The following is an 18,272-nucleotide window of genomic DNA, read 5'->3' on the forward strand; positions in this document are numbered from 1 at the left end:
GATGTGAGACATGAGTGGACTCTTGAGTCCCTGCAGGACACACATCTGCAACAAACACAGGAGAACCTATGGCATGAAAGCTCTAGTGAAATGACCGATTTGCAGGACACGGGGACTGGGCTTGCAGAAAGGCTATGGATTGAGAGTGATGCAAGGCCACGCAGACACACTCTGTATGATCATCAAGGATCCTACTCCATCAGGGACAGCCCAGGAGAGACACATCTGAGTAAAAACAGACCTCTTAGGGCAAAGACCTCACACAAGACTCAAGATAGAATGGTCCACAGGATGAGCCAATAGGAGGTCAGAGAGCTCACGTAATAGCACTGGCCTCAGAGGACAAAAGTAGAGCTGAGACAGACACTATCAAAAGTCAGAAGAGGCAAGAGCAGGACAGTGACAGTTAGATGTCTGCGTGGAAGGAAAGATCTCAAAAGAGTCTCGGGATGGGTGGTGATAGAAATCCACCTCAAAGGTTCCCAGCAAAGGTGGGGAGATGATTGAATAACACCTTAACCCACCCCACCACCCCACAACATGGATTCACATGGACACAGAAGGGGAAATGGAGGCCTGACTGAATGCTCAGGTACCTGTACCCACATGAAGGCCGATATCAAGTGAAGTGACCCCAAACGTGGAAGCTGAGCTTCTGACCTCCTGTCCCTCCCCCACCCCACAGGTCAGCCCAAGTCCTCGCCCTCAGTTACCCTCTTTCCACCCTCCCCTGAGGAGCTCAGCAATAACAAGGCCACCCTGGCGTGCCTCATCAGTGACTTCTACCCCAGCTGCTTGACGGTGGCCTGGAAGGCAGACGGCACCCCCGTCACACAGGGCGTGGAGACCAACAACCCCCCCAAACAGAACAAGTATGCAGCCAGCAGCTACCTGAGGTTGTTGCCTGACAAGTAAAAATCTCACAGCAGATTCACCTGCCAGTTCACGCACGAGGGGAGCACCATGGAGAAGAATGTGGTCCCTGAGGAGTGCTCTTAGGTCAAGACATCCCCTACCCACTCAAAGGGCTTAGAGCCACAGGACCTCCAGGAAGGATTCCCCTTGCACCAGGATCATCCCAGCCCTCCTCCCAGCACCCAATCATGCTCAATAAAATGTTCTTTATTCAATCAGAATTCAGGCTGTCTGGTAATTTGGGTTAACATTTCAGTCCAGAACTCAACCATCTTTGGGGGAAAACAGGATTCTTTTGGCCTTCGGAAAAGAGCCCAGTGAAGGCGTCCTCATGTTTCATGAGGGGTTATTTTGCTCTCAGCCAGAATTGTCACACAATACTCCTGAACAGGAGATCAAAACAGCAGAAATTAAAGAGACCATCCTCCACAATGTCTCTAGCTTTCCTTCTTGTGTTAACCATGCCCACTGCCAGTCATAGCTTCCCTCACTGATACCAGATCCCCTGGATTTCTTGGATAATTCCTCAGTTTCTCCCTGGACCTGGCACCTCACCATCTACAAGAAGCCCTCCTCTGAATATTCCCACTCTCCTCTTCCTATAGACCCCCACTCACTGCCAGCTTTTCCCTGGTTTCCTACCCCATGTAGACATTCCCCACTGTCACAACCTAGAGCCTCCTCCCTCTCTCATGAGAACACCTGCTCCTACCTCCCCAGGAACACTGACTGTCCTCCTCCCACAGACTCCCTGTCACACTCACTATAGGAGCCCCTGCCTGGGCACTGGTCACTCACACCCACACTCCCACTGCTGGCATCTCACCCCACCAGTGTCTCTTGGTTCACACTACATCCAAGTTCTCTGGGAAACAGACTCCAGCTTTGCTTTCTGGGACCCCTCCGAGGCCAGGCCAACCCATGAGCCCATCATTTGTCTTTCATTAACCTGCCTAGGGTGTCTGTTACAAATCAAGACTCAGATTCTGGAAATGCGCTGTTGACAGGTTTCTCAACTGACTCATCTACTTAGGAGTTCAGTGTAGTATCTGATCATAACACACACACAAGCACACACACAGGTCCCAACAAACAGAAACATACATGCACACTCATGATGATCACAGAGACACTGGTCCATTTACAACACTGCCATGGTGAGCATCTCTATGGAAAGATCAAGAGGAGCTGGGGTAGAAGGGGCTGCACAGGGAGCCAGGATATGACATGAACAGAGACAATTCCATCTCTGTCATCCCTACCAGAGCCAGCCACCAGCAATAGAAGGCTCCAGGGATTCTATTTGTGCTGGAGTGAGACAAGAGACCTCATGAGAAGCTGGAAGGGTGTTTACGCACTCATCGAGAGCAGATCGAGGAAGCCAGTCAGAGTTCTAGCTCATTGTGCCAATGTGACAAAGAAAGAAGGATGCCAGACCTGTGTCTCCCCTATTGTGAGCTCTGCAGGTGACATCCCAAGGCAAGGATGCAGGAGAAGGCCATAGGTGTCAGAGAGCTTCCTCAATGTGAAGGTCCAGTGCAGAGGTACAGTATGGTTTCCAGCTTGGTGGGGGAACTCTGTGCTAGTGATGCTCCTGCATGTGGGCCATGTGTGATTCTCAGTCAGTTCAAGGCTAGGCACAGACTCCAACATTTCCACTCAGGGAAAAATTGTAGGATGTAGTGACTGCATCCACACACACCAGGGGCCCAACACGTCTATCCAGCTTATATTCAGCCCACATCTCCCTATACCATGACAGTTGCCCTCACAGCTCAGGATAGGCACTAAACAGTGACCATGCTACCTTCCTAAAGAACCAGCCAAAGGCAGCGATTCGGGACATCGGGGCTAAGAGAGAGATCTAAGTGCTGGGGGAAACATGATTCTCCTCCCAACACTTTCCATTCCTGACCCCAAACCTCCACTGCTTCCCCTGCAGATGATGGAGTGGCATATCCAGGAGCCTCCCCATGAGTCCCAACTCTGCAAAGGGCTCCCAGCTCCATCACCTCTGTGCTGAAACACCCCTGCTCACCCCTTCTACAATGACATCCTGACACAGACTGAGGAGAGCACACAGCACCTTCCTAAGCATGGTGTTAGCTGAATTCTGATGCCATACCTAAAGAGCATCTCTCCATCCCCTCCCCATGACTGAGGATAGATGGATTCTGAACCCTCCATGGAACTGATTCCAGGTCCCCAGGCGTCACCCCCATCACCCACCCATCTGCCTGACCAGCACCCGTGACAAGAAGGCTGGGCTTTGGGCCTCCCGAGCAGCTGCAGGTGGGCCTGAGTCAGGGGTGGAGGGGCTGACAGAGGGTTTGTGTTCCAGGCTGTGTCACAGTGTACTTTGTTCGGCGGAGGGACCCATCTGACCGTCCTCGGTGAGTCTCCCCTTTCCTCCTCTTTTGGCTCCAGTATACAATTTCAGGTGATTTTCTTCTGCTTTCTACTGTGACCTGGGCTCAGGCTGAAGGTCTGTGGGGTCTGTAAGTTTTGCCTCTTTTATCTGCCCCTTATCTCCTCCACTGGCCCCATATTGTCAGAAGTGCTCAGGGCTACAGGGGACGTCCCCGTGAGCCCTTCCTAATCTAGACCTGAACTCAGGCCTCACTGTGACTCCAGCTCTCTCCCCAAGGAAATCTTCTCCTCTGGACTCAGGGATGGTCAGCTCACCACTCAATGTCTCTGGGCTCCAAGAGTCCGAGGAGAATTGAGGGTGAAGGGCAAATGAGTAGGGGTTCCTGCTGCCAGAGGGACCGTGAGGTGTGGGAAGGATTCTGCGGATGGCTCGGGCACCGGTTTCCATCCTTGGGGGATCCAAGGCAGAGAACTGCCTGATGAACACTGAGGACAGCCTTGGTCTCGGTACTTGGAGACATGGAGAAAGAAGTGGGACAAGGGGGTCAGGAAGAAAGGAAGGACATCACAGGAGAAGGGGGCCGTGGGTTCTGGGCCTTCCACCTCCATAGGGACACTCAGGAAGTCAGCAACAGGACAGTCTCAGGACACTCAGGCAGCAAAGTAAATGCCTTCACCACCGCAGGAAAGCCTCCTGAGCAGATAGATACGTTGGGCCAGGGTCTCCAGGTAGGAAAAGGTGACAGGTCTTGCCAAGACCTCAGAAATCTAACGATGGACAGACCCCCAGTAAACTTCACAGAACAGGGAGACCCTTCAGAACAGACATAGCCCATCCTTAAAATTGGGTTCCGCGAATCCAAAGAAAATTGAGGGGTGAAGGCAAAGAAGTGGGAGCTTGGGCTGCTAGCAGGGCCACGGGGTGTGAGAAGGATACTGGGGACATTCAGGCATAGTATTCTGCCTTTGACTCATCCCAGCTGGAGGGCTGCCTGAAGCACAGAGAGCAGAGCATTGGTCTCGGGACTTGGGGACATGGAGGTGGAAGTGGGACAAGGGGGTGAAAGAGGAGGCAGGTTGTCAGAAGAGAAGGGCCCAATGGTACTGGGACTTTCCACCTCTAGAGGAACAGTAAGGACACCAAGATGAGAACAGGTCTCAGGAGAGTGTCCTCTAAGGGAGGTGTGGTCCATGAGCAGATACATGGATCAGAGTCCGCTGATAGGGACAGGTGACAGGGACGTTGACTGCCAGCCTTCCAGAAATGGTAAACAGACAGACACCCAAATAAACTTCACAGAACAGGGAGACCCTTCAGAAAAGACATGGTCTAACCTCAAAACTGAAAATTCACCTCACTTGAAAACTCTCCATCTTACACGACTCCCTGTAATCCAGCTCCAGGAACTCCCACTTCTTACCCACTCAGCATCCCCGGGGTCGGGGGTGGGGGTCCTGTTGGGAGGTGGGCAAGGCTGCAATGATGGTGTGAGGGGCTCTGGGGGCAGGAAACCTACTTTTCAAATGGGAACACAGCCCTGAAACAAGGACAGACTAGACACAGGGTAACCAGGTAAGGGACCTGGCGGATATGGCAGTGATGCCAACGTCCATGACAGACAGAATCACAAGGGAAAGCAGGTCTCAGAGCCAGTGCCACCAAGTCCCAGGGGGAGGACTGTGTGGATTAGGAGGACATGTGACCGGGAGAGAGTCTGAGGCCATGGAGGGACCCACACACTACTGAAGGTGGCAGTCAGATTCATTCCAACAGAAGGTGAGTGACCCTACCCATGGCTGACCTGAACTCAGCCAGCTGGGGCCCTTGAGACCCAAGCCATGGACATGACAGAGCTGTTCCCCACATCAGGACTCAGGTAGGAGCTTCAGCCATGGACACCTGATCTCTGGCTTACTGCCTCTCCCCTGCCCCACAGGTCAGCCCAAGTCGGCCCCCTCGGTCACACTCTTCCCACCCTCCAATGAGGAGCTCAGCGCCAACAAGGCCACCCTGGTGTGCCTCATCAGTGACTTCTACCCCAGCGGCTTGACGGTGGCCTGGAAGGCAGACGGCACTCCCGTCACCGAGGGCGTGGAGACCACCAAGCCCTCCAAACAGAGCAACAACAAGTACGCGGCCAGCAGCTACCTGAGCCTGTCACCGAACCAGTGGAAATCTCGCAGCAGATTCACCTGCCAGGTCATGCACGAGGGGAGCACTGTGGAGAAGAGTGTGGTCCCCGCAGAGTGTTCTTAGGTCCCCGAGACTGTCAGGGATGGAGGCCTTCCTCACCCAGATACACCTTCCCCAGCTCACCATGTACCCCTGAGAGCCAACTCCTGGATCAGCTCAGACCGGGAAGGTCACACACCCTCCCAGTTTCTATTTGTGCTCAATAAAGAACTTATCATTTATCATTCAACATTTTTGATGTGAATTCTCTGTCTGGTTATGTCTGAGTTAACTGGCTTAGTAATTAAGAGAAGGGACAGTAATGGTATGAGATTCTATCTAACCGCCACCCACCCAACTAACCCTAAAAGGACCCCATTGATGCTGTATCCCCCTTGGTGCGACCCAGAGTAGGAAATAATCCTGTAGTACCAGCGCCCAGGATGCAGTCCTTGCCACCTGGAAAGGGAGAAACTGAGTGAGAAGGACCAGGGAGGGCCTGCAGGGTATCAGGGAGAAACAAGGAGAGTCCCAGGAGCCAGCAGTGGGCAGAAGCAACAGTAAGGAGGAACGAGGTCCTTGAGCAGAAACAATGGTCTTTAGGAACAGAAGTGAACTTCCCAGTTCCATACAAGTGACCCAGAGGGGAGAATGACTAACAAACGAGGGGGTCCATGGTTGGCCCGTTAGCAGGAAGCCATGGAAAGCATCTTAGAAGTACATTTCTCAAACTCATAATTCATGTTAGGTGAGTAAAGATGCTAACAAGGCCTACTGGGAAACAGTTTCACATCTTGTAGCCTATCCCTTCCCGAACCTACTTGACTCTCCCAACCAACTCAGGAAGCCCTGGAACACTCTTCAAGACAACAGTGTTCACCCGCACTAGTGCTGGGAACTGGAGGTCAGGATGAGGCACAAGGACAACCAGTCTATGTGGTTTGGGGTCTAGGTCAAGGTCAGGCTCAAAGGGACCCAAACAGAGGAGCTGGGACCTCAATCCTGAAGTCTCATCATCAGAACTGAGACCGAGAGAGTTACTTTATGGTTAGGTTATAGCTGAACGCGATGATATGACCCTGTATGTGGTAGAGACATGGAGAACTGAGTAAATGACAAAGGACACCTTCTTGGGCACATAATGGGCAGCCAATGATTATCCCAAAGAGAGGGAGCCAATTTGAATTCAGGAGTATAGTTCAGCTGGTGCAGACCAGCCCAGGCAGAGTTGTATGGCCTGAAGGCTACAGCAAAGTAAGGATCCCCTTCCCCAGGTACTCAGGGCCCACTGAACCGCCAATACACAAGCCTCCATCACTCACTGTGGCTGAATACTGAATGCACCTGTGGACTCCTATCAGAGACATACTCATTCTGAGGTCACTGAAGCAGTAGAGGTCAGTCTCGTAGAGATGCGGGCACAAGCAGCCCTCTGTTTATGTCTCCAGCTCATCACAGACAAGGAGCTGCCTTCACCAGACCTGCAAGGGAGCCAGGTCAGCCCAGGGACAGAGCCTACAAAGCCCAGGAGTTCTGAGAGCACAGGGACCCCTTAGAGTTTTATTCCAGCCACCCCTGCCCTAGGGAAGCCTAAGAGGGAGAAGGATGTTAGGGGGTCCTAGTATCCCACAGCAACTGCTGGCCACATTTCATGGATCTGAATGCTGAGCCCCAAATGAGGGAGAAGGCCACCTAGGTCTAACTCATATCCATGACCCTGCTGTAGAATGCCAAAATCACCCCACATCTGGTACTGCCCCACACTATCATCTCTTCTTGTAATTTTCTTGTGAAGTGTGCATTAAAGATAAATGAAAACACCAAAAAAGGGAGATAGAGGAAGAAGAATACCTGCATGTTCCCATCAACTAGGTCCCAATCTATCAATACCTTGATGATGCTGACGCAATAACAAGATAATTGTTCTGTTATGCAATATTTGGAAACAAATTCCAGATATCATATCTTTTTCTCAATAATGATTTCATCTGTGTACCAGAAGATAAAGGCCTAAACAGAAACTAAACAGAAACTACAGAAACTACATCAAACTGATGTAGACACTGAGAATAAATCCTTAACCACCAAAATACTTATCATCAAAGATCTCAAACTTGTCACAAGTGAATGCATGGAATTATATTGTTGATGCTATCATTATTTGGGGGGACTTCCTTTTCTCTTTCTGAGTATTGAATAACATTTGACAGTGTGATTGCGGTATGTGTCTTCACGTGTCTTGGATCTGTAAAATCTCCCAAATCACTCTACTTTTCCTTGCAAGGAAGGGGCTTCGGGGGTGAGCTGCTGGTCCTGGGACTGTCCCATGGTGGGGATGCAGCCACAACCTCCCAGAGTTGTATCTGAGCCATCCTCTCTGCTTCCTCATCCTGCAAAGGGCTTCTGGCATCAGATCCTTCAGGAGGTCCAGTTTGTACAACGTCAGAATCACCTCCCTGGACAGTTGGCTACTTTGCATCAAAGGACCCACATCGAGTGGACCTTTTTAGGTAGGATTAGCTGCTTTGATGTTCAATGGCTCTGTCCATCAGATGGAAAGGGTGCATCATGGCAATATTTCATTTCTGTCCTCCTTCTCCTGGGAGGGCTGCCACATACCTAGGTGGGGAGTACCTTTCATGTGCAGGGAAAAGAAGAAATGTGCACTGTTCCCTGCTCTTCCCTACTTCACAGGATGATGACCTGCTCCCTCCACCCTCCCCTGCTGACTCATTTCTATTTGGTGACCTGGTACATACTGGGATTGACCAGAAAGGCTGGTGGAATGCATTGGGTTGTCCACTATACATATGGAAATGTAGCTGCATCTATGGACATTAGTCTAGTCGGAGCCTCTTCAGGTGGCTCCTGGGTACACTCACAAGACCCCAGGTTATCTCTATAGCTCCTGCTATCTGATGGACAACATATTCTACTTCACTAGTGCCTACCCACTCCAGGCCTGAAAGTGGTCACTGATGCTAGTTCCTTTTTGTGGCAGATGGAATTTAAGACTCCTTGAAACAAGCAGAGCAACAGTCACACAGCCAACCTTCCCCAACATGGCACTAGATAGGGGTTTGGCTAGGGCTGTTCCCCAAGTCACCAGGACATAGGCCGGCATGTCCCACAAGAACAGGACAGACTTCACTTGGGACAGTCCCAAACTAGGACATCCCCTCGCAAAATAAAGCTGAGCTCTATGGAATCATGGTTGGGGGCATAGGAAGTTTCCAGTGGCCCATGCACACAGGCCAACCTGCTATCACCTGCAGAGAAAAGTTTGGGATGAAGGTTAAACTCCCTCCCTCACCTGATTGTCTCACCAAAAAATTAGGATGTTTCAACATATAGAGAAGTGATATCCTCTTCAGATCCATAGATCCTTGCAGTGACAGAGAGGCCCTCCACAAACTCATTCCAATTCCTAGGAGTTATAGGTTGGAACAGCATTCAGACACCTACTTCTTTGGAAGACTTGATTCCAGGATCCTGTGGCTGCACACATAGGGACATTGACCCTGTTATCCACTAGAAGAGGAAGACCTGTGGCCCCCCACTGAAAAGATCCCAGCATGGAGCAGTGCCCCAACCTCCTCCATCACAGCTGCAAGTGGGGGGTCTAGGGGGTGGGGCACGGACTCCCAGGCATTGGTTTTTGTATTAGCATGTATCACAGTGCTTTCTTTTTGGCAAAGGGACCCGGGTGACCATCCTAGGTGAGTCTCATCTTCTCCCTCCTTCCGTGCTTTCCCACATTTTTGGGAAATTTTCTGCTATTTTTTTTCTTTCTGTGTCTTTTCTCAACTTGGTCACTCTTTCGTCTGGGACCCCAGTCCCTGGGACCCTGATCTCCTTCCCTCCCTCTACACTGTCCTGCTTGCTTCTCTGGTCAACACAGCCCCTCCCCTACCAACTGAGAGGCAGAGGATGGTCGGGATGAGCTAAAAACTCATCTGTGTGTCCGCCGGGTCATCCTGGGTCCCACATGTGCTCTTTTCTGTCTACTGTTGTAAGGCCCTGGACAACGTTTGTCTCTGGGACTCACTAAGGGTACCCATAAAAAAGGGAAGAGAGAACAGGGAGCATTGAGGGGGTGACAATGTGGAGTATTTACTGGGTCAGGCAGCCTCAGAGCCAAGGCTGAGGACACAAACGACAAGGTTCAGGGCAGAGCCTTGGGATCAGGGTCCGGAGTCAGCAGTGGTGCAGGTGGAGCTCCCCCCCAGGCCTTATGGAGTGGCCATATAGAGTTGGCCTGGGGACTCAGACAAACTTGCCACAGGCAGGATGGAGCTTGTAGGAGTAAATGCCGGAGAAAGGGTCATGGAATGAGAAGATGTGAGACACGAGTGGACTCTTGAGTCCCTGCAGGACACACATCTGCAACAAACACAGGAGAACCTATGGCATGAAAGCTCTAGTGAAATGACCGATTTGCAGGACATGGGGACTGGGGCTGCAGAAAGGCTATGGATTGAGAGTGATGCAAGGCCACGCAGACACACTCTGTATGATCAGCAAGGATCCTACCCCATCAGGGACAGCCCAGGAGAGACACATCTGGGTAAAAACAGACCCTTAGGGCAAAGACCTCACACAAGACTCAAGATAGAATGGTCCACAGGATGAGCCAATAGGAGGTCAGAGAGCTCACGTAATAGCACGGCCACAGAGGATGAAAGTAGAGCTGAGACAGACACTGTCAAAAGTCAGAGGAGGCAGGAGCAGGACAGTGAGAGTTAGATGTCTGCGTGGAAGGAAAGATTTCAGAAGTGTCTCAGGATGGGTGGTGATAGGAATCCACCTCAAAGGTCCCCAGCAAATGTGGGGAGATGATTGAATAACACCTTAACCCACCCACCCACCCCGACATGGATTCACATGGGCGCAGAGTGAGAACTGGGTGCCTGACTGAATGTTCAGGTACCTGTACCCACATGAAGGCCGATGTCAAGTGAAGTGACCCCAAACGTGGAAGCTGAGCTTCTGACCTCCTGTCCCTCCCCCACCCCACAGGTCAGCCCAAGTCCTCACCCTCAGTTACCCTCATCCCACCCTCCCTTGAGGAGCTCAGCGACAACAAGACCACCTAATGAATAACTTCTACCCCAGCAGCTTGACGGTGGCCTAGAAGGCAGACGGCACCCCTGTTACCAGGGCATGGAAACCACCAAGCCCTCCAAACAGGGCAACAACAGGTAAGGGCCAGCAGCTACATAAGCCTGTCACCTGACAAGTGGAAATCTCTCAGCAGCTTCACCTGCCAGGTCACGTACCAGGGGAGCACTATGGAGAAGAATGTGGTCCCTGCAGAGTGCTCTTAGGTCCCCAAGACCCTCACCAACCCAAGGGTGTGTGCAGCCATTGGACCTACAGGAAGGATTCCCCTTGCACCAGGATGATTCCAGCCCTTCTCCCTTCATTCAATCAATGCTCAATAAAATGTCCTTTATTCAATCAGAAATCGCACTATCTGGTCATTTGTGTTTAACATTTTGTGCCCTGAACTCAACCATCCTTGGAGTGAACACAGGTTCCCTGGCTTTATGGGGAAGAGCCACCAGAGCAGCCCCATATTTCTTTGTGGAACAGATTCCCACTCACCCAAATTTGCACACACAATATTCTGTACTCGCAACGGAAGCAGCAAGACCCAGAGTACCAAGGTCCACACCTGTGGATCTTGATAGACTTCTGTAGGCCATTTCCACCCCAACCATTTTCAGGATCATAGCCCTTGATTCCCATGGCCTCTTGGTTCGTTTCCAGTCTCCACTCCGGTCCTGGGACCTTATTCACTGGGACCAGCCCAACTCACTGGGATGTCTCCCTTCCTTGAAGGCCCCCACGCAAGGCCATGCCTTTTGTGGTTTCCTACACATTTGGAAACTTCCCATCATCACATCCTAGAGAATCCTTCCTTCCACAGGGGCCCCGTGTCCCTGGATCCCTGGGAACACTGCACTGTTCCCTTCCCCAGACCTGCCCTGCTGCACTTATTACAGGAAACTCAGTCTCTAGACCCTGGTCAGTATCTCCCACACTCCCACTGGGGGCCTCTCCTTCCACATGTGTCACGGAGGACCCAGTTGTATTCAAGGCCCCTGGGAGACAGAGACACCTTGGAGTTATGCACAAAATACCACTAAAGTTAAAATGTCCATGCATATTCATTGGGGCCATGAATCCGTGTCAAGATCCCATTCTGCATTGTGTCATGGATCCATCTGTGCGCACAGTCATTTTCTGGGAAGTTGGGAATGGGCCTTGAGAACCAGGAAGACTCCACTGCTAGCTAGCAGAGCTAGCTCAGAAGGGCAGGTCTAGGCCCCTAGTCACACAGACAGAATAGACATGCACACACACACAATACACTTGCGTGCACACACCAGGACACACACACACACGCCTGCCATTGCACATGTGGCCATGTTGGGCATGTGTCTAGGACATGTGGTGGCATCCAGAACCCTCCATGGGCCTCAGCTCTGCAGAAGGCACAGGCCCCATGATGTCTGTGTTGGAAACTGTGCTGTCCGATCTCCCAGGTAGCATTCCCCAAGCAAGCTGAGCCATACACAGAGCTCCTGCCAGGAGCTACCTGAGTTATGATATGTCACTCAGGCATTCCCTCCTACCCCTCCATGGTGGGGGCTGGAGGGGAAGCTCACCCCATGAGGAAGGGAAGGTGCATTGGGGAGGGGGTGCCCCGTCTCAAGCTCCCATGGGCCAGCCCAACCCCCACAAAGAGGAGGCTGGACTCTGAGCCTCCCAAGCAGCTGCAGGTGGGCCTGGGGAAGGGGGAAGGGTGTCAGGGCTGACAGAGGGTTTGTGTTCAAAGCTGTATCACTGTGTTATGTTTTCGGCGGAGGGACCAAGGTGACCGTCCTCGGTGAGTCTCCCCCTTTCTCTCTCTTTGGCAACCAGAGTGAAAATTGGGGGAATTTTTCTCTTCTTTCTGTGATGACTGTGCTTGGGGTCTGAAACTCTCTAAGGTCTGGGACCTTCACAGTTTGGGGCTGTCCCTCACCACTTTAGCTTGTTCTCTCTTGTCAGACTCCTGGCCGGGGAAGCTCAGGTCAGTCCCAAGGACCCCTTCCTGTTCCCCCTCACTGTGACCCAGAGCACTCTCAGGGGGCTTCTCCTCTGGACTCTGACACAATCAGCTTCCTTGGGGTCTGTCATCCCCCAGATGTGGGGAAATGAGGGACTGAAGGAACACAGGACTGGGGAACCTGGGCTGGGGCACAAGGGCCATAGGACCAGTAAAGGATGCTTGCATAGCTCATCTGTCCAAGTGTGTGTCAATCACACTTGGGTTCTATGCTCTCCAGGTTCTAGGTGGGAGCTACTGACAGGTTTTGGGAGGAACTCTTGGTTGGCCGTGGAATAAAAGGGAACCCAAGGCAAGGGAAACGAGAACAGAAGGAGGATTTCCTAGGACAAGGTGGCCTCAGAGTGCTGGGTCCCTCATCCTTCTCCAGGACACACAGGACCTCCTCACGCGGGACAGGGCTCAGGACACTCAGGCCCCAAAGCTTGTCCCACCCATATTAACGTTGGAGGAGAGACCCCTGAGCAGATACTGGGGCTGGTGACTCCTCAGGGACAGGAGACAAGGATGGCTGCCAGTGACAGGCACACTGTGATGCTAGCACAGCAGACGCCCCAAGATAACTTCACATGCAAAGTGACCCCTCAGAGAAGCCCCAGCTCCAGCCTCAGAACAGCAGATTCACCTCTTCCAGAAAGCCTCCACCTGCTAGGCTAGATTCCGGCCCAAGGGCAGACACTCTCTCCCCCTCAGGCAACCTTAGAGGGTCTTTGTCAGGAGGTGGGCAGGGGCTGCAATGAGGGATCAGTGGGAATGTGGCCAAGAAACCCCCTCCCGGAAGGGGATGAGAGCTTAACACCAGGACAGACAGATACCTGCATGAGCACCCCTTGGAGATGGACCTGGCAGGACATGCCACAGGACAGACAGGTTCCACAGGGAAAGATTAGGTGTCAAGCAAGATAAAAGTCAGTAACACGGGAGCCTAGAGGCAATTAGGAAAGTGATGAGTACAGTTGAACCTGAAGAGGGACGAAAGCCACAGTTGGGCTCAGATCTCCCAACAGATGGACACTCAGTTTCTCTCCAACAGAAGGTGAGTGACCTTACCCACCGCTGACCAGACCACAGGGAGCAAGGGGCAACTGAGGACCAAGCTTTAGATATGACAGAGCTGTATCCCACTTCAGGACAGAGATAGGAGCTGACTGAATAAGCATGTGAACTCTGACTTGTTACCTCTCCCTTGCCCCACAGGTCAGCCCAAGTCCGCGCCCTCAGTTACCCTCTTTCCACCCTCCAATGAGGAGCTCAGCGCCAACAAGGCCACCCTGGTGTGCCTCATCAGTGACTTCTACCCCAGCGGCTTGACGGTGGCCTGGAAGGCAGACGGCACCCCCGTCACCCAGGGCGTGGAGACCACCAAGCCCTCCAAACAGAGCAACAACAAGTACGCGGCCAGCAGCTACCTGAGCCTGTCACCGAACCAGTGGAAATCTCGCAGCAGATTCACCTGCCAGGTCACGCACGAGGGGACCAGCGTGGAGAAGAGTGTGGTCCCTGCAGAGTGCTCTTAGGTTCCCAAGGCTTCCGGGATGGGGGCCTTCCTCACCAGACACCCCTTCCCCAGCCCACTGTGTAGCCGTGAGAACCAACCCCTGGATCAGCTCAGACCAGGCAGGTCACACGCCCTCCCTATTTCTACTTGTGCTCAATAAAGACCTTAGCACATATCACTGACATATCTGGTGTGCATTCACTGTTCCGCGTAACTCTGGGTAAGCCTCAGTAATTAGGGATAGACTTGTCAAGTGAGAACCTATTTACCCACTTTCCCTGTGTGCTTGTCAGCCATGGCCTGAAGAACAAATGGTCCCAACTCAACGGTTGCAGTCCTTGTCCCCATGGGAATGGAGATGGGCCCAGTGAGACAGACTGGGGTCCCAGTGGGGATCAGGCAGAAACAAGGAGGGTCCTGGGGACAATGGGTCTGTTCAGATTTGTGTGTGGTCAGTGAGGCTTAGCGTCACCCTCGCACTGCCTGAGACCTCAGTCATGAAAGTCTGGACACCAGACACATTAGTTATGTTTGGGTTATGGATGGAGCAGATGATATCAGACTTCATAACCTGTGTGGGGGTCACGGAACAACAGGGTGAATAGGAAAGGGCACCATCTCAGCCACACAAAGGGCTGCCACTGATTGTCCAAAAGACAGAGTCATTTCAAATTCAGGAGTAGAGTTAAGGGAGGTCAGACCAGCCAGAGGCCCATGGCAAGGCCAAGCTTCCCAGAGTTTTCAGCAACCCCGGACACCAGGCCCTGAGGATTCCTCCAGCCTGCAACACCATGGCTGTGTACAGAGTGCATCTGTAGCTTTGTGTCATGGACACACTCACTACAGGGCCTGAGGCACTCATGTCAGCCTCTCAGAGGTGCAGGCCACACTCACTCTGCCAGTTCTCCAGTCCTAGGTTGGACAGATACCCTGTCTGAGCCTTCAGCTCATCAGGGTCCGGGAGCTGCCTTCACCAGACTTGTTGGGGGGCAGGAATGTCCAGGAACAGAGCCTCCAAGGACAGCGTGCTCTGGGGCAAGAGTGGGTCAGAGGACAGGGGCCCCCAGGAGTTTTTAAGCAGTGAACAGTCCCCAAATCTACCTATGAGATGACAGAAACTTTGGGATCAGCATCTACATGAACCCATTCCACAGTTGGGAAAGCTAAGACCCCAAGGAACAAAGGGGGGCCACTCAGGCTTCCCTCATTCCAATGGTCCTGCTGGGGAGAATGACATCCTCCCCCATTTAACCTACCCAGAACCACTGCCACCCCTAGACAAACTCTTCCATTCGTTGTTTTAAATGTTTATTATGAACTACACAAACTGAAGAGACAGAGGCAAGGGAGAAACCCCATAAACTCAGTGTGGGAACTGATCATAACACGCACACAACCACACACACAGGAAAGATCAGGAGGAGCTGGGGTAGAAGGTGTTGCACAGGGAGCCAGAATGGGACATGAACAAAGACAGCTCCATCTCTGTCGTCCCTACCAGAGTCAGCCAGTAGCAATAGAAGGCCCCGGGGATTCTTATCTAGGCTGGAGCAAGACAAGCAACCTCATGAGCTGTTGGCAAGGTGTTTACACAGTAATCAAGAGCAGATCAAGGAAGACGGCCAGAGTTCTGGCTCAGTATGCCAATTTGTCACAGAAAGAAGGATGCCAGACCTGTGTGAGCTCTGCAGGTGACGTCCCAGGCCATGATTCAGGTGAGGCACTGGTTGTCAGTGTCCCTCCTCAGAACGTGAAGGTGTAAGGCAGAGGTACAGTATGTGTCTTGCTTCATGGGGACCAGCCAGTACTAGTGATGCTCCTGTATGTGGGGCATTTGTGATTCTCAGTCAGTTCAAGGGTCAGACACACACTTCAACACTTCAGCTCAGGGCAAAGTTGCAGGACGTAGTGACTGTAGCCCACACACCAGGGGCCACCACGTCTATCCAGCTTACATTCAGCCCACAAACCCCTACAGCGTGACAGCTGCCCTCATAGCACTCAGGACAGGGACTAAGCAGTAACCATCCACTGTACCATCGGAAGAACAAACCAAAGGCAGGAATTCGGGAGCTCAGGACCCTACAGAAGGATCTAAGTGCTGAGGGAAACATGAGTCTCCTCCCAACACTTCCCATTCCTGACTCCAATCCTCCATGGTTTCCTGTGCTGAGGATGTGATGGCATATCCAGGACCATCCCCGCGAGTCCCAACTCTGCAAAGCACTCCCAGCTCCATCACCTCTGTGCTGAAGTAGCCTGCTCACCCCTTCCACAATGACATCCTGACACAGACTGAGAGAACACAGCACCTTCCTAAGGACGGCATTAGCTGGGAATTCCAATACCATATCTAGAGGGGTCTCTCCAACCCCTCCCCATAACTGAGGATGGAGAGAATCTGAACCCTCCATGGAACTGAAATTCCAGGTCCCCAGGGGGCACCCCCATCACCCACCCATCTGCCTGACCAACACCCGTGACAAGGAGGCAGGGCTTTGGGTCTCCCGTGCAGCTGCAGGTGGGCCTGGGTCAGCGGTGGAGGGGCTGACAGAGGGTTTATGTTCAAGGCTGTATCACAGTGTCCTATTTTCGGCGGAGGGACCCGTCTGACCGTCCTCGGTGAGTCTCCCCTTCTCCCTCCTCTTTTGGATGCAGTGTATAATTTCAGGCTATTTTTCTCTGCTTTCTATTGTGACCTGGGCTTAGGCTGAAGGTCTGTGGGGTCTGTAAGTTTTGCCTCTTTTGTCTACCCCTCATTGCCTCCACTGGTCCCATCTTGTCGATGTGTGGTCAGGGCTATAGGGGACCATCCCCATTAACCATTCCTGATCTAGACCTGAACTCATGCTTCACTATGGCTCCAGCTTTCTCCCCATGGGAACCTTCTCCTCTGGACTCAGGGATGGTGGGCTCCCCACTCAGAGTTTCTGGGCTCAAAGAGCCTGAGGAGAATGAGGAGTAAAGGACAAGTGAATGGGTGTTCATGCTGCCAGAGGGACCGTGGGGTATGGGAAGTTTCTGGGGACGGCTCAGGCACTGGTTCCATCCTCGGGAGGTCCCAGGCAGAGGAGTGCCTGAAGCACAGTGAGGAGAGCCTTGGTCTGAAAACTTGGACATAGAAGAGGAAGGGGGACAAGGGGGCCAAGGAGGAAGGGATGACATCAGAGCAGAAAGGGGCCCTGGGTGCTGGGACCTTCTACCTCGACAGGGACGCTCAGGACACTAGCAATAGGACAGATGTCAGGAGACTCAGGCAACAAATGTAAATACCTTCACCACCACAGGAAAGCCTCCTGAGCAGATAGATATGTGGAGTCAGGATCTCGAGATACGGACAGGTGACAGGGACAGGACTTGCCAGGCACTCAGCAATCTGAAGACAGACAGACCCCCAGTAAACTTCACAGAACAGGGAGACCCTTCAAAATAGACACAGCTCATCATTAAAGCTGGGTTCTAAGAGTCTGAGGAGAAGAGAGGGGTGAAGGCAAGGAAGTGGAGCACTCAGGCTGCAAGCAGGGCTGTGGGGTGTGGGAAGGATTCTGGGGACGGCTCAGGCATAGCATTCTGTCTTCAGCTCGTCCCAGCTGGAGGGCTGCCTGAAGCACAGCGAGCAGAGCATTGGTCTGGGGACTTGGAGACATGGAGGTGGAAATGGGACAAGGGGGTCTGGGGGAGGGAGGTCGTCAGAAGAGAATGGCCCCAGGGTTCAGGGACCTTCCACCTCTAGAGGAACAGTAAGGACACCAAGATCAGGACAAGTCTCAGGAAAGTGTCCCGTCAGGACACTCAGCCAGCAGGGGTACATCCCTTCACAGCATGCCACAGCAAGAGAGCTCTGTGAGCAGATACATGGGGTCAGAGTCCCCTGATAGGGAGAGGTGACAGGGGCAGTGACTGCCAGGCTTCCAGAAACAGTAAGTGTTTAGACAGACCCACCAGAAAACCTCACAGAATAGGGAGACCCTTCAGAACAGACATGGCCTGACCTCAAAACTGAAAACTCACCTCACCTGAAAACTCTCCGTCTACAAGACTCCCTGGAATCCAGCTTTAAGAACTCCTACTTCTTACCCACTCAGAATCGCCAGCGGGGGGTCCCTGTTGGGAGGTGGGCAAGGCTGCAATGATGGTGTGAGGGGCTCTGGGGGCAGGAAACCTACTTTTCAAATGGGAACACAGCCCTGCAACCAGGA

General features: G+C 52.5%; 3 protein-coding genes and 1 gene segment (V, D, J or C); all 4 read left to right on the forward strand.

The window, feature by feature from the left end:
- Positions 1-5,708, forward strand: part of LOC125914000 (immunoglobulin lambda-1 light chain-like) — a 243,178-nt gene extending 237,470 nt beyond the window's left edge. For all 11 annotated transcript variants that reach the window (XM_049619101.1, XM_049619099.1, XM_049619107.1 and 8 more), the window contains one exon: positions 5,543-5,708. The gene's annotated coding sequence lies outside the window, so the exon portion shown is untranslated. The remainder of the gene's footprint in view (positions 1-5,542) is intronic.
- The window catches only part of LOC125914001 (immunoglobulin lambda-1 light chain-like), an 89,052-nt gene that overhangs the window by 69,387 nt on the left and 1,393 nt on the right, over positions 1-18,272 (forward strand). The window contains exon 3 of the mRNA XM_049619108.1: positions 16,656-16,695. Within this exon, the coding sequence (XP_049475065.1) occupies positions 16,656-16,695 (40 nt within the window). The remainder of the gene's footprint in view (positions 1-16,655; positions 16,696-18,272) is intronic.
- IGLL5 (immunoglobulin lambda like polypeptide 5) lies at positions 2,401-5,708 on the forward strand. The gene is made up of 3 exons (XM_049620247.1): positions 2,401-2,419; positions 3,219-3,308; positions 5,223-5,708. Exons 1-3 carry the CDS (start codon positions 2,401-2,403, stop codon positions 5,540-5,542), a joined length of 429 nt encoding a protein of 142 aa, XP_049476204.1. The 3' UTR covers positions 5,543-5,708.
- On the forward strand, positions 10,622-14,248 carry LOC125914695 (immunoglobulin lambda constant 6-like). The segment is given in 3 exon segments: positions 10,622-10,659; positions 12,145-12,353; positions 13,773-14,248. Coding segments are annotated over 3 exon segments (567 nt in total).

This window comes from Panthera uncia, assembly GCF_023721935.1.
Source record: "Panthera uncia isolate 11264 chromosome D3 unlocalized genomic scaffold, Puncia_PCG_1.0 HiC_scaffold_8, whole genome shotgun sequence".
NCBI lineage: Eukaryota > Metazoa > Chordata > Mammalia > Carnivora > Felidae > Panthera > Panthera uncia.